The sequence below is a fragment of the Rhinatrema bivittatum genome, chromosome 12, assembly GCF_901001135.1.
Source record: "Rhinatrema bivittatum chromosome 12, aRhiBiv1.1, whole genome shotgun sequence".
Taxonomy (NCBI): Eukaryota; Metazoa; Chordata; class Amphibia; order Gymnophiona; family Rhinatrematidae; genus Rhinatrema; species Rhinatrema bivittatum.
In genome coordinates, this window is record NC_042626.1 from 53,398,349 (window position 1) to 53,416,881 (window position 18,533).

Genomic DNA, 18,533 nt, shown 5'->3' on the forward strand with positions numbered 1-18,533 from the left:
CTCTTTTGCCAGCTGAGTCATAAAATGATCAATCTCGAGCTGAAGAAGTGGAGGTAAGGGTTCTGAAGGAAAAACCCTTACCTTCCCTTTCCTTTTGGCTGGCATTGCATGAAATTAGTAAATATCCAAAGACAGTCAAAGCTCGCGGATCGAATGTTTATGTTGTGCCATTCTTAATAGTCCTAAGTCTCAGTAAAACGGGGGACGTTGTAAGGGCTTCCTCCTTCAGTCCGCCCTAGTCCGGACTAAGCTGGATCAAGCCGTGCGCACCCCTTAGGCGCGCACGGCTTTGGCGGCGCGCCAGCAGCAGCTGGGCGCCACTACCGCACTGTTCTTATTGTGCGTTTCGGCTCCTCCCACTCACGTCGGGCCTCTGAGGGTGATAGATGTTCCGGCCCTGGAACCGGGGCCCAGCAGTCCAGTCTCCCCCGCAAGGTGATTCTTATAGCACCAGAGTAGCCGCGCCATCCGTAGTTTGTGGATCTGGTTCATCTTGCGGTGGGCAATCGTTTGACCCATTTGCATGGGTTGTTACGACAGAGGCTCATCTTTTCAGACAGGGCGGATCACTTTTGTCTAATAGCTTGGCTTTTGAAAGGCAACAATTTTCACTTGAAAGAATACTCTGAGCTGAGGATTACGACTCTGCTTCAGGCAAGGAGGCCTTCCACGTCTCTGGCTTATATTAGGGTTTGGAGAGTGTTTGAGTAGTGATGTTTGCAGAAAGATCTGCAGCCATTGCATGTAGAGGTTCCTCATGTTTAGCCTTTCTGCAAAGCAGAATAGCTAAGGGATTGGCCTATAATTCCCTCAGAGTTCAGGTGGCAGTCTTAGGGTGTCTTCGAGGCAAGTTGCAGGGAAGACCATTGGTGTCTCATAAGGATGTTGTGCATTTTCTGAAGGGGGTGAAACATCTGTGTCCTCCGGTCCAGAAGATATGTCCACCCTGGAACCTTAATCTGGTTCTTCGAGTTCTTTGTGGTCCTCCCTTTGAACCGATTAGAATAGCTTCTTTGAAGGACCTTACCTTGAAGTCCGTTTTCCTGGTGGCCATTTGATCATCTAGGAGGATATCAGAGCTTCAAGCATTATTGTGTAAGAACCTTTTCCTAATTTTTTTGGAGGATGGTGTATCATTACATATGGTTTCTTCATTTTTGCCTAAGGTTGTTTCCTTATTTCATCTCAACTAGATGGTGTAAATGATGGCCTTTCCATATTTATCATCAGATACTTCTCTTATGAGGAAGCTTCACTTATTGGATGTGCAGCAAACTCTTGTTTGCCTTTCAGAAATCAGATCATCCTTTTGTCCTGTTTAGTGGTGCAAAAAAGCGAAATAAAGCTTCCAAGAGCACGATTGCAAGATGGCTGAAGGAGGCGATAAGATCAGCCTAAGTCTGTATGGGTGGGTTGGTTCCGGAGGGTTGCGAGCACATTCCACTAGGGTGCAGGCAACCTCCTGGGCAGCGTGTCAACTGATTTCTCCACAGGAAATTTGTCGAGCAGCGATTATGGTCTTCATTTCACACTTTAACCAAACATTACCGCTTGGATGTGCAGGCGCCAGAGGAGACAGCTTTTGGGGCGTGTGGATCTTTCGAGTTCCCACCCAGTATAGAGAGGCTTAGGTACATCCCACTTGTCTGGACTGATCTGGGGTATGAACAGGAAAATAACATTGGTTCTTACCTGCTAATTTTCGTTCCTGTAATACCACAGATCAGGTGAACACAAAAGGAATAGATGCCTGGATCTTTTTCAACGCTTTATTGGTGCAGAGACGTGTCAAGTAAAATCGCCCGAGTCAGGCCGAGTTTCGCAGCTTTGCAGCCGCTGCCTCAGGGGCTACAAATAGAGTGAACAATCAAAAATAAATAAACATCTCAAAAATAATATTATTAAGATCTCATGAATATTAAAAAGAATTTTATATAAAAGAATAAACATCCTTTTTAAACATTGTAAAGATCTAAAATCAAAACATCATAATATCAGTAGGACTCAAAAGAATTTTCTTTTTTTTTTTTTAAATTAATTAGGTAAAAGGTGACAGCAGATAATTATCTAAAAAGATTCAAATCAGAAGCATACTTTTAACTAATATTACTAATTTACCTCCACTATTCCAGTCAATGATGTTGTTTCATCCAATCAATTGTACTAGTATGCCAGCAGTACAAGAACAACTAGAAGAGATCCAACCACTATTAAAACATATGCTAAATTCTTTAAATATAATTATTATATGCATGTGGTAAAAATATCATGAACAATTTCATCATATATGCAAAGCTAAAAATCATAACATCAAAATATCAAAAATATTCTTTTGTATGGCGCATAGATATATTAGCATTTAAATTGCTGAAAATCCAGAGATGATCTTCACAATTTAAACCAGAGCAATTATTACACCACACCAAATCCTTTAGTTTTGACACGATAAAGATTCAGCTTATAGATCTCTTGTGCCCATTATATTAATCATGTTTCATTTATATTGTACTAAAAAATGATTAATATCAAGCAAATAATCCATTATATGGCACATAACAATTGTTCTAAGAAATCTTACTGTTAATTCTAAATGCTACCTGAGTCGGGCGATTTTACTTGACACGTCTCTGCACCAATAAAGCGTTGAAAAAGATCCAGGCATCTATTCCTTTTGTGTTCACCTGACGGTATCATAGATTGCCTACCTCTTTGTTTTCTTGGACCATACTACAGATCAGTCCAGAGACCCATCCCTTTTTCGAAAGACTTCCTCGCTTCTGGATGTTGCTAAGACCGTGTGTAATCTTATGCAGATTTACTAAGATTGTACATAGGTTATGCCTTAAGAGTTGCTAATTTGTACCATCCTTGTTTTGAGACAGGGAGTCCTAGTTTTAGGGGGCTCCAACTTTGAGTCTCTGCTTGCCCAGTGTTGTTTGGGTTTGTTGGATTGGACTTTTGGCTTGGGTACAGGTCATTACTGAGGGACTTTAGGTGGCACGCTCGGTTTGGTATTCCAGGTACAAAAATTAGCAGGTAAGAACTAATTTTCCTTTAACTTTAATATTTAAAAAAAATATAGATATACACACTTACACCATGCATCTGACGAAGTGGATGTTGTCCTCAAAAGCTCATGCTTTAATAAATTGGTTAGTCTATAAGGTGCCACACAACTCCTGTCATTTAAACATATATATATATATATATATATATATATAAATATATATACATATATATACATATATACATATATATACATATATATATATAATATGCCTCCATGCTGTGACTCTCAGCATTGGCTCATTGATAATTTGGGATGCAAATTTATATACAGGTCAAGTAAAAGCTTGTCCTCTGAGTCTGTGCTGCCTCTCTACTTACGATGGAAACATGCTAGCAACCATAAGGAGATAAATGATGATTAATGGGAAGAAACGTTCTTATAAAGTTTTGTCTGTGCTGTTGATCGGAGCAGTGCATGGGAAGGGTGTCACTGCATGGTCACATGATGCTATTGGACCAATTCCATTGCATGCTGCCTTCACCATTTTGGGAAGAGGAATAATATGGGGATATAGAGAAGGATTGATTTATTTATTATCTTTAGCCTGCCTTTCCAGCTTTGCTCAAGGTGGCAGGCAACATAGGTTGGGTCAGAATTATTACCATTTTCCCCACCATCTCCATCCGACCAGCCCAGTGGATGACTGGAACACCTCTCGCCTTTCTCTGGCCAAGTGTACTTGTATGAAATCCAAGCTGTTTTTAAGAGCCTTGTTTCATCACTGTCTCCTTTTTCTGCAGAACCAACCAGCCACAGAGCAGGCAGACTGCCTCTGTGAGAAGCCTCCAGACTGGTTCACCAGCTACATGGAGAGCGTAAGTTTCTTTAATGTTTGAAATGTTCTAGAATACCCCGTGGAAGTGATTGCTGTTCCCGTCCATTCAGAAGCTTTATTAACTAAGGGGGAGGTAGGACTTGACCCTAAGCGAGTGGTGGGGACTGTGGGAAATCCAGCGTGTGCAGGGTTCCTTCTCCACTGCTTCCCCCCAACACTCCCCCTCCCCCCCCCCCACACGCACACTTGTATATTTCTCACCTCTTCCCCCCCCCAGTCCAAAACCCCAAGAAAAAAAATTAGTCGATGAGAAAAAAAACACAATAGTTACTCAAATCACCATTCCTTCACACAACAAAAGCTCAAAGCACTGCTTAAAATAACAATGTATTGTTGACTGAATGACAGCAAAGGACCTTTTTGGAGGTCTATATTCGAAGACGTCCTTCAGGAGACCAAGCAAAATTCTGCTTTGGATGAGATTTTATAGATAATGGACTCGTGCTGGAGTCTGCTGGAGAGGCTTTCCATGAATGTGAAGTTGCTGGATAGATGATTCTGATACAGAATGGTTCCTCATCACTAACTTTGTTCTTGGCATGGAGGGACTTCTATGCCAAAGAAATAGTTATATTATTGCATATGAGAATTTTAAATCCTTTATAATATTATCAGTGCAGCTCTATAGAAATTTATTTTTTATTTTATTTAAATTCTTTTTAATATACCGATGCTCAAGATGAGGTCTTATCGTACCGGTTTACAATGGAACTAGGGGAAACCAATTAACAACTATATAGAAGATAAAGTTACATTAAACAGGGAGCATAAACATGGGCTTTGGAAGAAAGGAAAGATTTCAAACTAGTACAACTGGAGTGTACTGAAAATAGTCAGCGAAAAACAATTAAGTAGTGAGACATATAAAGGTTAACATAATGTTGCTGAATTTGGCTGGAGATTTATCGTAGGCAGTTATTAGCATAGCATTTCTTGAGGAAGGAGGAACAGGGGAGGTAAACAGGGGGGTGGTGGCAGGGCAGGGACTGGAGGGGGGGGAGGGAGGGAGGAAATAGGGGATGGGTAGGAAGGTGAGAGAGTCCAAATTAGTTGATAGAGGTTCCTTCAACAGGAGGCTTGGGCGAACAGCCAGGTTTTCAGTACTGTACTGTGGGCGAACAGCCAGGTTTTCAGAAATGTACTGTGCATCTGTCTATTTCTACATAGGTGATAGTGGGGACTTTGTAATGTGCCTTGTTGCTTATGATTGTATGGTAATGTTATGTTTACCACTGTTATTGTGCAACGGTGCATATGAGATGTAGAATCCTACAAGAATAAAATGTACAGGTAACTGACAATTTATTGTTAGCTTACAAATATCTTGATCTTATAGTTTAGTTGGTAAGCAGTGCCATTCAGGTCTTGATTTCTTTTGTGATAACTTCTCTGGTGATGGGAATTAAGGGAGGGTAGGGTGGAGTTAAGTTTTAAGGAATGGTATGAGGAAGGAAATGTGGGTGCGATGATACTAATGTATATTGTATGTGGCTATTTCCTAGCATGTGGCCAGAAGGACTCAGGACCAATAGGTTATGCTCCCCTGCCAGCAGATAGAGACAGAATCAGATTTCAAAGCTGATGGCACCCTAGAAACACCTCTGCACTGGAGAAAAATTTGAGCCCCACACTCCTGTGGTGATACCTAAAGGACCCTACCCCAGTTGAGGATTCCTGAGGCGATTTCAGAGATCCCTCAGAGGCGTGCCTTGGTCCGGTAACTGGTTCTTGGCATGGACTTTGCTGCTTAAGCAGCTGAAAGGCAGCCAAGCGTGGTGGTGACTGCGAAAGCCATCTCCCCCACCGCAGCCAGAGACAGTCTCTGTACTCAACCGGTAAGTGCTGAGCCCAGGTATGTTTAAAAAAAAAAAAAAAGAGAGAGAGAGAGAAGAAGATTTTCCTCCCAATTCAGAGACATTTGGAGGTGTTTCGGTAAGACTTCCTCTGGTCTCCTAGCTCGGCGAGCCGTACTGATGTCATTCTCAATCCCACTGGGGTAAGGGGAAGTGGGCTTCCAAGCAGATTGAGCAACCCCCCAGTAGGCTAGGCCCTGCTTTAGGCTTGGTCGTTCCACCGCATGTTAGGCTGTGGCGAGGCTATCCTGCATGCATCTATGTGCGTGCCGTATTGCCCTCCATAGAACGTCTGTATGCACAGTGCATCGGCTCTGCACACGCGTTGTCCTCATAACGTTGTGCGCATACAACCTACTAAGCGCAGAATGCAAGTAAAGCTGGGTACATGGGCTGTGCGTGTGCCTCACCGCGTCCTGCCTAGGCACCCGAAATCTGTACGCATAAAACTTAAGCACAACTTGACAAAACACACAGCCAAGAAACATAAGTGCCTTTCTCTCTGCGCTTCTTGTCATATTAGGGCTTCACAGTCTGACCTGGATTCCAACTTATGTCAGCACTGTGAGGAAGCCCAGAGGGAGTTGGCCTTCCCGGACTTTGCTAAACCCGGCTCCTCCCATTGAGAAGATGGGTTAGCCACAGATTTAACTGGAAGTACCCCGGATCTGAGTACCCCCGGGACTGGGTCATCCATGGGAGAGGGAAATTCAGTAGCACCTCCCTCAGTACCTCCTGGACTAGGCATGGACCCGGCTGCCTTCTTATGGGTGGGATTTTTCCAAGGCCTTCAAGCCTTTGTACAGGCGCAGTCTGCTATATCACATGACCTGTCCAGATGGAACCTCAGCCGGTAATTCCTCCCTCTCCCAGTCCTATCGGCAGACCTTGAGGCATGCCTCTCCTCACTGAGGGTATTCCTGGCTGGGACCCGAATGGCACTGATGAAAAGGAGGATATAGATTCCTTGGAAAATGGGGAGGTTCCCCCTGGTTTAGAACCAGACCATGTTATGGTTTTTCCATAGAGACGAATTGCCGGCCTGGTTTCTAAGACCCTGAAGATGCTGGGAGTTCCTGGGATGGACTGTATGATGGAACCAAAGAAGAATCCCATTCTGATTTCCCTTCAGAAAGCCTCTTGCTGCTTTCCAGTACTGGAAGCCATCCAGGAGTTGATTGACCTGGAATGGGATGCCCCAGAAGCAAGTTCTAAAGGCGGACGAGCGTTAGAAGCTCTATAACCCCTGGATCCAGCAGTGAGAGAGCGTTTGCATTTCCCTAAAGTGGATGTACTGGTCTGTGCTGTCTCTAATCGAACAACTATCCCAGTGGAGGGGAGGAGCAGCCTTAAAGGATGCTTACGATAGACGGATGGAGTCCATCCTTAAACAGGCCTTTGATGTAGTAGTAATGACTTTACAGATTGATTCTTGTTGTGCCCTGGTAGCTCGTTCGTGCCTGCTCCTCTCTCGGAAGGTGGATGACTCAGGGGTGAATTCCAGAGCGGTTATGGAACCCACCACCGCCTTTTTAGCTGCCAAGGGCTCAGATCTAGTCCCGGCCAGAGGAGTGGCCTCAATGGTGGTGACCAGAAGACATTATGGCTACGCAATTGGTCAGCAGACGCAACCTCCAAGGCAAAGCTTACAAAGATGTCCTTTAAAGGATCACTCCTTTTCAAAAGTAAATTGGAAAAGCTGGCCAGTAAATAAGGCAAATTTTCAGTTCTCTGGCTACCAGAAGATAAGAGAAAGCAGTTACAGCGCTCCTCGCCTATGCAGGGTCGATCCAGGGGATCCGTCGACATTTCAGAGGTCTCTGTCCTTTGGGAGGTCTCAGTCCTTCGTAATTGACAGCCCAAGAGAGGGACAGGCTCAGGTTTAGGTTCGTCCTGAACCCCCCAATGAAAATTTGCTGACCCACCCTTGGAGCAAGGAGATAGTGGGTCTACTGTCCCTCTTCTACCAGAAGTGGGTCGAGATCACTTCGGACAAATGGGTACTGGAGGTCATACGAGAAGGATATGCGCACAGCACTCCTCAGGACATATACATGATGTCTCCTTGCCACTCCCAGTACAAGAAGCAGGCAGTGGAGACTACTCCTCAGGATAAGGGCTATAATCTCAGTACCTGTGCCCAGGAAAATACGGGACGTTATTCCATCTATTTCATCGTACCAAGAAGGAAGGCTCCTTTTGCTCCAACCTGGACCTCAAGAGCATCAACTGAATCTACGAATTAATTCTTTCTGCATGGAAATCCTACACTTTGTGATAATGGCTGTACAATCGGGAGTGTTCTTAAGCTCCCTAGATTTATCCAAGGCCTACCTACATATTCTAATCCATGAAGAACACCAACATTTCCTATGGTTTGCGGTACTGAGTCGCCATTATCAGTTCCGGGCACTGCACCTTGGCCTAGCCACTGCCCCCAGAACATTTTCCAAGATTATGATAGCATAGTGGCAGCATTGAGAAAAGAGGGAATCCTGGTGCACTCATATTTGAACGACTGGTTGATCTAGGCCAAATCCATGGAGGAGAGTCTCCGGCTGACCAACAGGGTGACCTCCTTGCTTCAGGAACTCGGTTGGGTTGTAAACCTGGACAAAAGACTCTAAAGCCCTCCCAGTCCTTGGAATATCTGGGAGTCTGGTTCGACACCAAGCAGGGTAAGATCTTCCTTTCGACCACACGGATAGGGAAGTTGATGTCCCAAGTGCGTCAGTTGATGAGTACGATACATCCGACTGTGTGGAGCTATCTCCAAGTTCTCGGTTTGATGGCGGCAACCCTGGTAGTGCCATGGGCGAGGGCACATATGCGACCACTTCAGCGCTCACTACGGTCACTTTGGAACCCTCAGTCTCAAGACTATTCGATTCGCTTCCACTTATCGATGGCAGTATGCTCTCGTCTCCAGTCGTGGCTACAGGAATCTCATCTGAGTAGGGGTGTACCCTTGTTCTGCCTGAACTGACTTGTCCTCACAACAGATGCGAGCCTCTGGGACTGGGGAGCACACTGTCAGGAACTGATGGCCCAGGGATGTTGGATCGAGGAAGAGGCCCTCTGGAACATCAACCGCCTGGAAGCCCGGGCAGTCAGATTGGCATGTCTTCAATTTGGCCACAGACTCCAGGGTCAAGCAGTCCATGTAATGTCAGACAGTGCAACAATGGTAACCTACATCAACAGCCAGGGTGGAACCAGGAGCCAGCAAGTGTCACAGGAGATAATCTCGTTATGGAATAGGCAGAAATACATCTACAGATGATCTTTGCCTCCCACATCGCAGGAAAAGACGTCAGAGCAGACTTTCTAAGCAGGGAGAGTCTGGATCCTGGAGAGTGGGTGTTGTCAGCCAAAGCCTTTCAGCTGATGATAGATCGCTGGGTTCTTCCATCCATCGACCTGCTGGCCGCATGTCACAATGCGAAGGTTCCCCGATTCTTCAGTCCCTGGGGATCAACGCTCTCGTTCAGACCTGGCTTGAAGAGTTGCTATATGCCTTCCCTCCATGGCTCCTGCTGGGCAGGGTCATTTACAGAGTCGAGCACCACAGGGGATTAGTCCTACTAGTAGCTCCAGATTGGCCCAGGCGTTTGTGGACATGCGGAGACTCCTGGTGGAGACACACACACACACACACACCCCCCCCCCCCCCCCCCCCGCCCCATGCCTCCCACCGTACAGGGTCCTGCCACAGGAGGGACCAGTCCTTCACAAGGATCCAACTTATTCGGTCTTACAGTCTGGCCCTTGAGAGGGTTCACCTGATGAATTGAGGATATTCTCTATGTCCCTAGTGTATGTGCGAGTCTGGAAAGTATTTGAGGCCTGTTGCGAGGAACAGGCCTCAAATACTAGAAATACTGGAAAGTTTTTGAGGCCTGTTGCCCCTCAAACGGTCAAAATCCTACTGGTTCTGGAACTTTTGCAGGACGGCCTGAATAAAGCTTTGACCCTTAACTCCTTGAAGGTCCAGGTAGCGACTCTCTCCTGTTTCAGGGGCGAAGTGAACTCATCTGTCAGCTCATCTGGATGTGGCCCGATTTCTGAAAGGGGTGAAGCACCTCTGGCCACCCATACAGTGGCCAGTTCCCTTGTGGAATCTTAATCTAGTATTAGAATTTTTGGCAGGGCCCTCCTTTCAGCCGCTGTAGAGTCCTTTCCTTGTGTTTTATTAACCTTGAAAACGGTGTTCCTGGTGGCAGTGTGCTTGGCACGTCACATTTCTGAACTACAAGCATTGTCATGTCAGGAATCGTTCCTTTGGATGACTCCAGTAGCGTTAGCTACAATACTGTTTCATCCTTCTTGCCCAAGGTAGTCTCAAAGTTTCATTTGAATTAGTCCATTTCATTGCCATCCCTAGATGAGCACAAGGGTGCGGAAGAATACCACCTCCTCCATCATTTGAATGTCAGTAGACTTTTGTGCAGTATTTGGAAGTTTTAGAACCGGTCCGAAAAACTGTTTGTCCTTCACGGTGGAAGGAAGCGGGTTGAATCAGCTTTGTGGGCTACCATAGCTCGCTGGATTAAGGAGGTGGTCACAGGAGCCTATGTGGAGGCAGGAAAGCCATTACCTTCTCAGGTTAAAGCTCATTCCACTAGGGCTCAGGCAGTCTCATGGCTGGAAGCTAGGCTGCTGTCTCCTGTCGATATCTTCCGAGTGGTGACTTGGTCCTCCTTTCACACCTTCTCCAGGTTCTATCGCCTGGACGTTCAGGCCTGGGAGGACGCAACCTTTGCAAGGGTGGTGTTAACTGGACCGTGGGCAGCCTCCTGCCCTGATCGGGAATAGCTTTTGTACATCCCATTAGTCCTGAGTCCCATCTGGCTACACGCTAGGAAATGGAGAAATTACTTACCTGATAATTTCGTTTTCCTTAGTGTAGACAAATGGACTCAACATCCTGCCCATGGCTGCCCAAGTACGGTGCCAAGGATTCACCCATGGAGTGGAGATCGATTCCAAGAGATTACAGGTAAGCAGTCATCCAATCCCTAGATCTGGGCAACTATATTCTTACTGGGGTTCAATGTTTGATTGGTTGAGTACAGTTACCCATTTTTAATCATATTTTAAATCAAGTTTTTTTTTCATTAGTATGTACACAGTGGCTTTTGAAGAGAATACTGAAGGGCTGAGGTCACTGCAGGGGTGTATGTAGGATGATGTCAGGTTTGAAATCTGGCTCCATCTCCATCTGCTGGCAGGGGAGCATAACACATTGGTCCTGAGTCCATCTGTCTACACTAAGGAAAACAAAATTATCAGTAAGTAATTTCTCCATTGTTTGTTATTTGCACTTTGAATAAAGATATTTTCAAAAAATTTAAAATAAAAATAGCCAATCCTCTAATGAATAAATGGGACCTTCACATAAAGAATTAAATGGCTATTCTCAGCGATAGCCAATGATGTATTTCACTGTATAATCATAGATCCAGCAGTTATTTCTATATCTGCATATACTTTTTAAAAATTTTGTTTGCCAATTTAATAACCTCTTATAAGCACGTAACACTGTATGTAATTCAACACAGTTCTGTATTTCGAATTTCTTCTGTTCCGCAGTCTTCTCCCTGTCATCCGTTCTTCCTGCTGGTAGGAGGAAAGCAGTGCTTCTTATGTACATCTGCCGCCATCTCCTGGCTTCGCTCAGAAATCTAATCACACCCTGCCAACAGGCATTCGGATTACAGATTGAAAACAGCAGAAGAAGAGGTAGATGTGGGTAAGAATCACTGCTTTCCTCTTGCCAGTGGGAGAAGATTGATTCTCCTAGGACAAGCAGGATGATAGTCCTCACAGACGGGTGACACCATCAGATGGAGCCCGGATCGGAAAACTTTTGTCAAAGTTTCTAGAACTTTTGACAGGTACACTGAGCATGCCCAGCATGCCACTATCCACGTGTCCCCCAGGGGTCCCCATTCAGACTCTTTTTTTTTTTTTTTTTTTTTTTTTTTTCTGCAGTGTTAGTTGCCTCGTGGTTGGAGCTCTGTTTTTAATATGAGTTTTTTTCTCAATTTCTTCAAATTTTTCCCTGTTTTCTATGTCGGGTCCCCCTTCTCTGGTTGGTGCCACTTCAGCAGCATGGTAGGTTTATTTTTCACCTTCTTTGTTGTTGATGCCCGGCATATCGGTCCTCGGTGGCAGCCAGCCATCGACCACTTGCCGGCTGTTTTTCATCCGTCTGGTTTTCGGCAATGCCCCCAGTGCCTGCGGGCCATGTCTATTACTGATCCACACAAGATTTGCATCCTCTGCCTGGGGGCATCGCATGATGTCCAAGGGTGTCAGCTGTGCGATCAGATGACACCCCCCCCCCACCACCACCACCACCAAAAGGGCTGTCGTGCTCGGCTGGATAAGCTGGAGAAACTCTTTGGTTCCAAAATGTCTACTCCATCTACACCCGCATCGGAGACGTCAACGCCCAGGGGCTGCGGTAAACCGCTTGTTCCCTGTACGTACCTGGATCAGTCCAGACCGTGGGTTATGTCCCCATTCCAGCAGATGGAGTCAGCCCAAAGCTTCGAGGGGGCGTCACCATAAGTACTACTACCCCCTCTGCAGGAGTTCAGTATCTTCTGACTCCAGCAGATGCGAGTAGTGGAATCTGGGCTTGCTCCCGATTTCCTAGAAACTCTTTTGTTTCCCCTTGTTTAGGGCTTTCTTCTCTGTGTTGTTAGCTTTGGTCTTGGATCAAGTTGTACTTTAGTTTAAAAAAAAAAAAAAAGGGTTAATTGGTTAATTGGGGAGGCGTGGCTTCTCTGTTGTGCTGGCTCTCTGCCTTCCTTTTTCTTCGCTCTCAGCGCTGGTCTGTGTCTCTCCCGGGGTAAGTCGCTTTCCTGTTATTTTCTTGGCTGTACTTTTTCTTTTCAGCTAGGTTATCGCGACTGCCGGTGAGACCGGCCTCCTTCGCTTGCTCCCGCGGCCATTTTGCCGGCTCCTCGTGGGCAGCAGGGAGCAGGGAGAGCTATTTCGGCGGGCTGTGAGGCCAGGAAGGCCCCCCCGCGGCGCCGCTTGGGTTTCTTGTCTCGGCGGGTAGTGCGGGCCGTCCGGGCCCCCCCGCAGCGGCGCGCCGTCTCGCGGCCCCCCCGCCCCCCCCCCCCCCCCCCCCCCCCCCGAGGCTGCCGGGTGGTTTTTCACCGTCGGGGCTGTCTTTCTGCGCGCCTGCCATGCCGCGGCCGTCGCGTTGCTCGGCCTGCGGCGGGCCAGGATCGCGCATTTCTAGGGAGGGCATCTGTGCTAGGTGCCTCCCAGGGGGGGAAGGCACGTCCGGGCCCCGCACTTATTTTTCAGCGTTCGCAGCCTTGCCCAGGTGGCGTGGGCCGGCCCCTCCCCCATTCCTGGCGGGAACGGCGGCCATTTTGCACGCGCTGCGCCCCGAAGGGGATCAGACGGTGCTGGAGGATGGGGAGACCTCGGAGGGACCTCCCCCGATCTTATTACCAGAGGCAGCTACGGAGGTGGACTCACAGGGACAGGGTCCCCCGGGGCCCCCACCCGCGGAGGTCACCCCGAGTAGGCCGGGGTTTTCTCCAGAGTTTATTCGGCTGATGCATACAGCGTACTTGCAGGAATTGGCGGCTCCCGCGGGGCCTCCACCACCCAAGCTGCCGCGGCCTGCGGCCCTCTCTCCGGTCCCTCCCCCGCCGGTGGGCGTAGGGGCCCTGCAGCTCCCCGCCCACGTCCGGCTCCCCGTGGGTTCGGGGGGGACTGGGTCGGACCCGGTTTCCCCAGGATCGGACCCTGCCGCTACGGGACAAGGGGATTCTACGTCAGAGGGAGAGGATCCACGCACGCTGCGCCTTTTCCAGCGGGATGAGCTGGATGACTTAATCCCGCAGATCATTCAGGGGTTGGACCTCGATCCCCCGCCGGACCCGCCAGCTCCCGTCGCGCCGGCTGTAGTCACGTCTTCGAAGAAGGGAGATCCGGTACTGGCAGCACTTCGTCCGCGGGCACGGGCATTTCCCATTCACGAGTCGTTTCTGCAACTCCTCACCAGGGAATGGGATTCCCCGGAGGCTGCTCTAAAGGGCAGCCGCGCCATGGAGAGGCTGTACCCGCTGCCGGAAGATTTTCTGGATCTCATCAAGGTACCCAGGGTGGACTCCGCGGTGACGGCGGTCACGAAGAGGACCACCATTCCGGTGACGGGTGGAGCGGCGTTAAGGGACACGCAGGATCGCAAGTTGGAAGTCTTCCTCAAGCGGGTCTTCGAGGTCTCCGCAGTGGGGCTGCGGGCAGCGATGTGCAGCTCGCTTGCCCAGCGGGCTAGTCTTCTCTGGGTGCAGCTACTGCTCACTTCTCAGGTGCTGCCACCCGAGGAGGCCGCTCAAGCGGATAGGCTGGAAGCCGCGGTGGCTTACGGGGCTGACGCCTCCTATGATCTCTTCAGGGTCCTCGCCCGCTCCATGGCCTCTGTGGTGGCGGTGCGTCGGCTCCTATGGCTACGCAACTGGGCGGCGGACACATCCTCCAAGTCGAGCCTGGGTTCCCTGCCATTCAGGGGTAAGTTCCTATTTGGGGAGGATCTGGACCAGATCATCAAGTCGCTGGGGGAAAACGCGGTCCATCGCCTGCCGGAAGACAGATATCGCTCCACCAGGGCTTTCTCGTCCTCCCGGACCAGAGCCAGGGCGCAAAGACGCTACAGGAGTTACAGACCGGCGACAGCCCAACCCCCCTCCCTCCAGGTCTCAGCCCTGGTCGCGCTCCTTTCGCGGGCGCCGCCCCGCGCATCCCGCTTCCTCGGCGGGACAACCGTCTCCCAAGTCCTCGCAATGATGTTCAGCTCGCCCACTCCGCCGTCCCCAAGATTGGGGGGCGGCTAGTGTTCTTCTACGAGGAGTGGGCGCGGATCACCTCGGATCAGTGGGTCTTGGACACCATAGGACGCGGCTACGAGTTGGAGTTTGTCCGCGCTCCCAAGGGATGGTTCATTTTCTCCCCTTGCGGCTCGGCCGCCAAGCGAAGGGCGGTCCAGCTGACACTGGACAGACTGTGGGAGATAGGCGCCATTGTGTCCGTGCCCTCCGGAGAGGTGGGCTTGGGTCACTATTCCATCTACTTCGTCGTACCGAAGGAAGACGGTTCCTTCCGCCCCATACTGGACTTGAAGGAAGTCAACAAATCTCTCCGAGTGACCAGGTTCCGCATGGAAACGCTGCGTTCAGTGATCGCGGCGGTGCATCGAGGGGAGTTCCTGGCCTCCTTGGACCTGACGGAGGCCTATCTGCACATCCCCATCCGGCGGGAGCATCATCGACTTCTACGTTTCAAGATCCTGGACCAGCATTTCCAGTTTGTGGCGCTTCCGTTCGGATTGGCAACGGCCCCGCGCACCTTCACCAAGATAATGGTTGTCGTGGCGGCTGCCCTTCGGAAGGAGGGTATTCTAGTCCACCCCTATCTGGACGATTGGCTCATCAGAGCGAAGTCTTTTCGGCATGGACAGGCTGCTGTGGCCAGGGTGATAGAGTTTCTGCAGTCCCTGGGATGGGTGGTCAACTTCTCCAAGAGCTCCCTCGTGCCCTCGCAGCGCTTGGACTTCTTGGGGGCGACCTTCGACACCCGTCTGAGAGCGGTCTTCCTACGCCAGGACAAGGCGCAAGCCCTGCGGGAGCACATACAGCGGTTTTCTGCATTACCAGCTCCCACCTCCTGGGACTATCTGCAGCTCCTGGGGGTCATGGGTTCCACCATCGACATGGTCCCTTGGGCTTTTGCTCGCCTCCGACCTCTGCAACGAGCGCTCCTCTCCCGTTGGAAACCTCTTTCGCAGGACTACCAGGTGATCCTTCCACTGCCCCAGGTTGCCAGGAGCAGTCTGGCCTGGTGGATGGTCCCGGAGCACCTGGCTCGCGGCGTCTCCCTCGATCTGCCAAATTGGGTAGTGGTAACCACCGACGCCAGTCTCACAGGCTGGGGAGCAGTCTGCGACCGCAGCGCCACACAAGGGACGTGGTCCGCGGAAGAGGCGAAGTGGTCCATCAATCGTCTGGAGACCAGAGCGGTCAGGCTGGCGCTCCTCCACTTCCTCCCACTCCTTCGGAATCGGGAAGTCAGAATCTTATCGGACAACGCGACGACGGTGGCCTACATCAATCGACAGGGCGGCACTCGAAGCCCGCAGGTCGCGATCGAGGCCGTAATGCTGATGCAGTGGGCGGAAAGGCACCTGGCCCGTCTGGCGGCCTCGCACATCGCGGGCGTGGACAACGTCCAGGCGGATTTCCTCAGCCGTCAGCTGCTGGACCCCGGAGAGTGGTCCCTCTCCGACGAGGCCATGCAGTTGCTCGTACGGAGGTGGGGACCCCCCCACCTGGATCTCATGGCGACTGCACAAAATGCCAAGGCCCCCCGTTTCTTCAGCCGCCGGAGAGAGCGGGGGGCGGAGGGCGTCGATGCGCTCGCGCTCCCGTGGCCAGCCAATCTGCTCCTCTACGCGTTCCCCCCGTGGCCGCTGGTGGGAAGACTACTCCGCCGGATAGAGGCTCATCAGGGGTTGGAGCTCTGTTTTTAATATGAGTTTTTTTTCTCAATTTCTTCAAATTTTTCCCTGTTTTCTATGTCGGGTCCCCCTTCTCTGGTTGGTGCCACTTCAGCAGCATGGTAGGTTTATTTTTCACCTTCTTTGTTGTTGATGCCCGGCATATCGGTCCTCGGTGGCAGCCAGCCATCGACCACTTGCCGGCTGTTTTTCATGGCATCATCCGTCTGGTTTTCGGCAATGCCCCCAGTGCCTGCGGGCCATGTCTATTACTGATCCACACAAGGTTTGCATCCTCTGCCTGGGGGCATCGCATGATGTCCAAGGGTGTCAGCTGTGCGATCAGATGACACCCCCCCCACCACCACCACCACCAAAAGGGCTGTCGTGCTCGGCTGGATAAGCTGGAGAAACTCTTTGGTTCCAAAATGTCTACTCCATCTACACCCGCATCGGAGACGTCAACGCCCAGGGGCTGCGGTAAACCGCTTGATACCCTGTTCCTATCTGCACTCCCAGCAGGCTTTTCCAGGGAGAGAGGAGCCGATGATAGGCCATCTCCGGTGTTGACGCTCTCGAAAACATTGGGATCATCTGATGATGACGCCCATCTGTGAGGACTAACATCCTGCTGTCCTAGGAGAACACCTGTTACAGGTAAGCAACTCTGTGGTTCAGGGTGGGAGAAAGGGGAGAAAAAGGATTAAGCTGAAGTCCGGGGTAGTTGCCTTAATTCGTCTTACTTTAGGGACATTCCTTGGGAGGGGAGAGCAACCATGGTTGGCAATCTTGGTGCTGAGAAAGGCCACACAGTGCCAACTGTAGCAAATATAAATGGGAACAGGTGGATCATTTTCCATCGTAGCTCCATTGTGAGCAGTGTATTCTGTTGGAAGAATCAATACAATTTCATTTTTTTTTCAATTATATATGTAATTTATTTTCCCTTTCCTAATCATATTTCTTTTGGTTTAAATGAAGTGTTATGAAAGGTGGAATATAAATGTTATAATTTTTATTTCACTAATCACAAATGGTTTTATTTATTTTTAAAGAGTTTCCGGGCTGAACTGTGTTGCTGTTATGACGGAAGAAACTATCTCATAGCCAATGACATCACAACTTGCTTTCTCTGTCTTATCTGGAATGATGTCATAATTGAGAAATAGTTTCATTGTATTTTGGGGGCTGGGTGCAGTGGGATAGAATTTTAAAACTGTTTGAAGGGATGAACACCCTGAAATCTCTCTTTTTAAGGAAAAGGCTAAGAGTTCATTGAAAATAGTTATGATTAAGACTCTACCTAAATTACGATAGAGGGATCCGCAGCTTCCGCAAAATCATAATTTAAATAGGACCTTACTGAGGAGCTGTTTTCTGTTCTTGGACTGCCGATCAGCTGTTTTCCACAGTTTTGTCTGTTTTATCATCCATTCAGCTACAACTATTTGAAGTTTATCTCTCAATTAGAAAGGGTACAAGTTATGAGGATTTTTGAAGCAATAATACATTCATGTAGTGGTACTGAGTGGGTGACTTGGTTAAATTCTTGAACGCTCAAAAAATGTATTTTTTTTTAGAGTGCTTTTATTTTGGAGGGTGAAATGAAGTGAAATGTGTCTTTCTGTGGCCTGTTCCTTCACTCATTTACCACCTTGTTTTCAGTTTAGGGAGGAGGTGGTGCAGGAGACCGTGGAAAAGCTAGTCGGGAAATTCAGCAAAGTGCCCGGCTTTCACAGTCGGTCCGAGACCACTTCCAGCAGTTCATTGCTGGCTTCTGTTCAGGCTTCCGACTCCCAGTCCATGCAGAGCGGCCCCTACGATTGGCTTCTTGCCTGCAGCAACTGTCAGAATCCAGTAATTGGAATCCGCTACCAGTGCAGGTACACATCGGTGCAAGGGATCCTTCTGCTGGTAGAAATTATGGTGTAAAAATTTGAAAAAGACTGGTGTGTGACTGATTTGTAACCTCCGTCTCATAACGTGATGGACCTGAGGCTGCTGGCAGCAAATCGAGGTCCCACTGCCCCTGGGCCTTTGGGCTAAACCCATAACAATAACTTCATGCTTTGAGCTCTTTCACTGGTAGTGTTAATTAGAATATTACAGATTTTTGCACAGTATCTGTTGGGAATTTACTTATTGTCTATCAGACCAGCCCAGGCAGATGGGGTTTTCTCCCCTTCTCGCAGATGGAGACAGAACAAAGTCTTTACTGTACACTAGTACTTAGGACACTGTACCACCTGCAGT

At 49.1% G+C, this 18,533-nt stretch overlaps 1 protein-coding gene across 7 annotated transcripts in view; it reads left to right on the forward strand.

Annotated features, from left to right (window-relative positions):
• The window catches only part of NBR1 (NBR1 autophagy cargo receptor), a 99,778-nt gene that overhangs the window by 49,854 nt on the left and 31,391 nt on the right, over nt 1-18,533 (forward strand). For all 7 annotated transcript variants that reach the window (XM_029574248.1, XM_029574250.1, XM_029574251.1 and 4 more), the window contains 2 exons: nt 3,811-3,885; nt 17,946-18,163. In XM_029574248.1, coding sequence (XP_029430108.1) covers nt 3,811-3,885; nt 17,946-18,163 — 293 coding nt within the window. The remainder of the gene's footprint in view (nt 1-3,810; nt 3,886-17,945; nt 18,164-18,533) is intronic.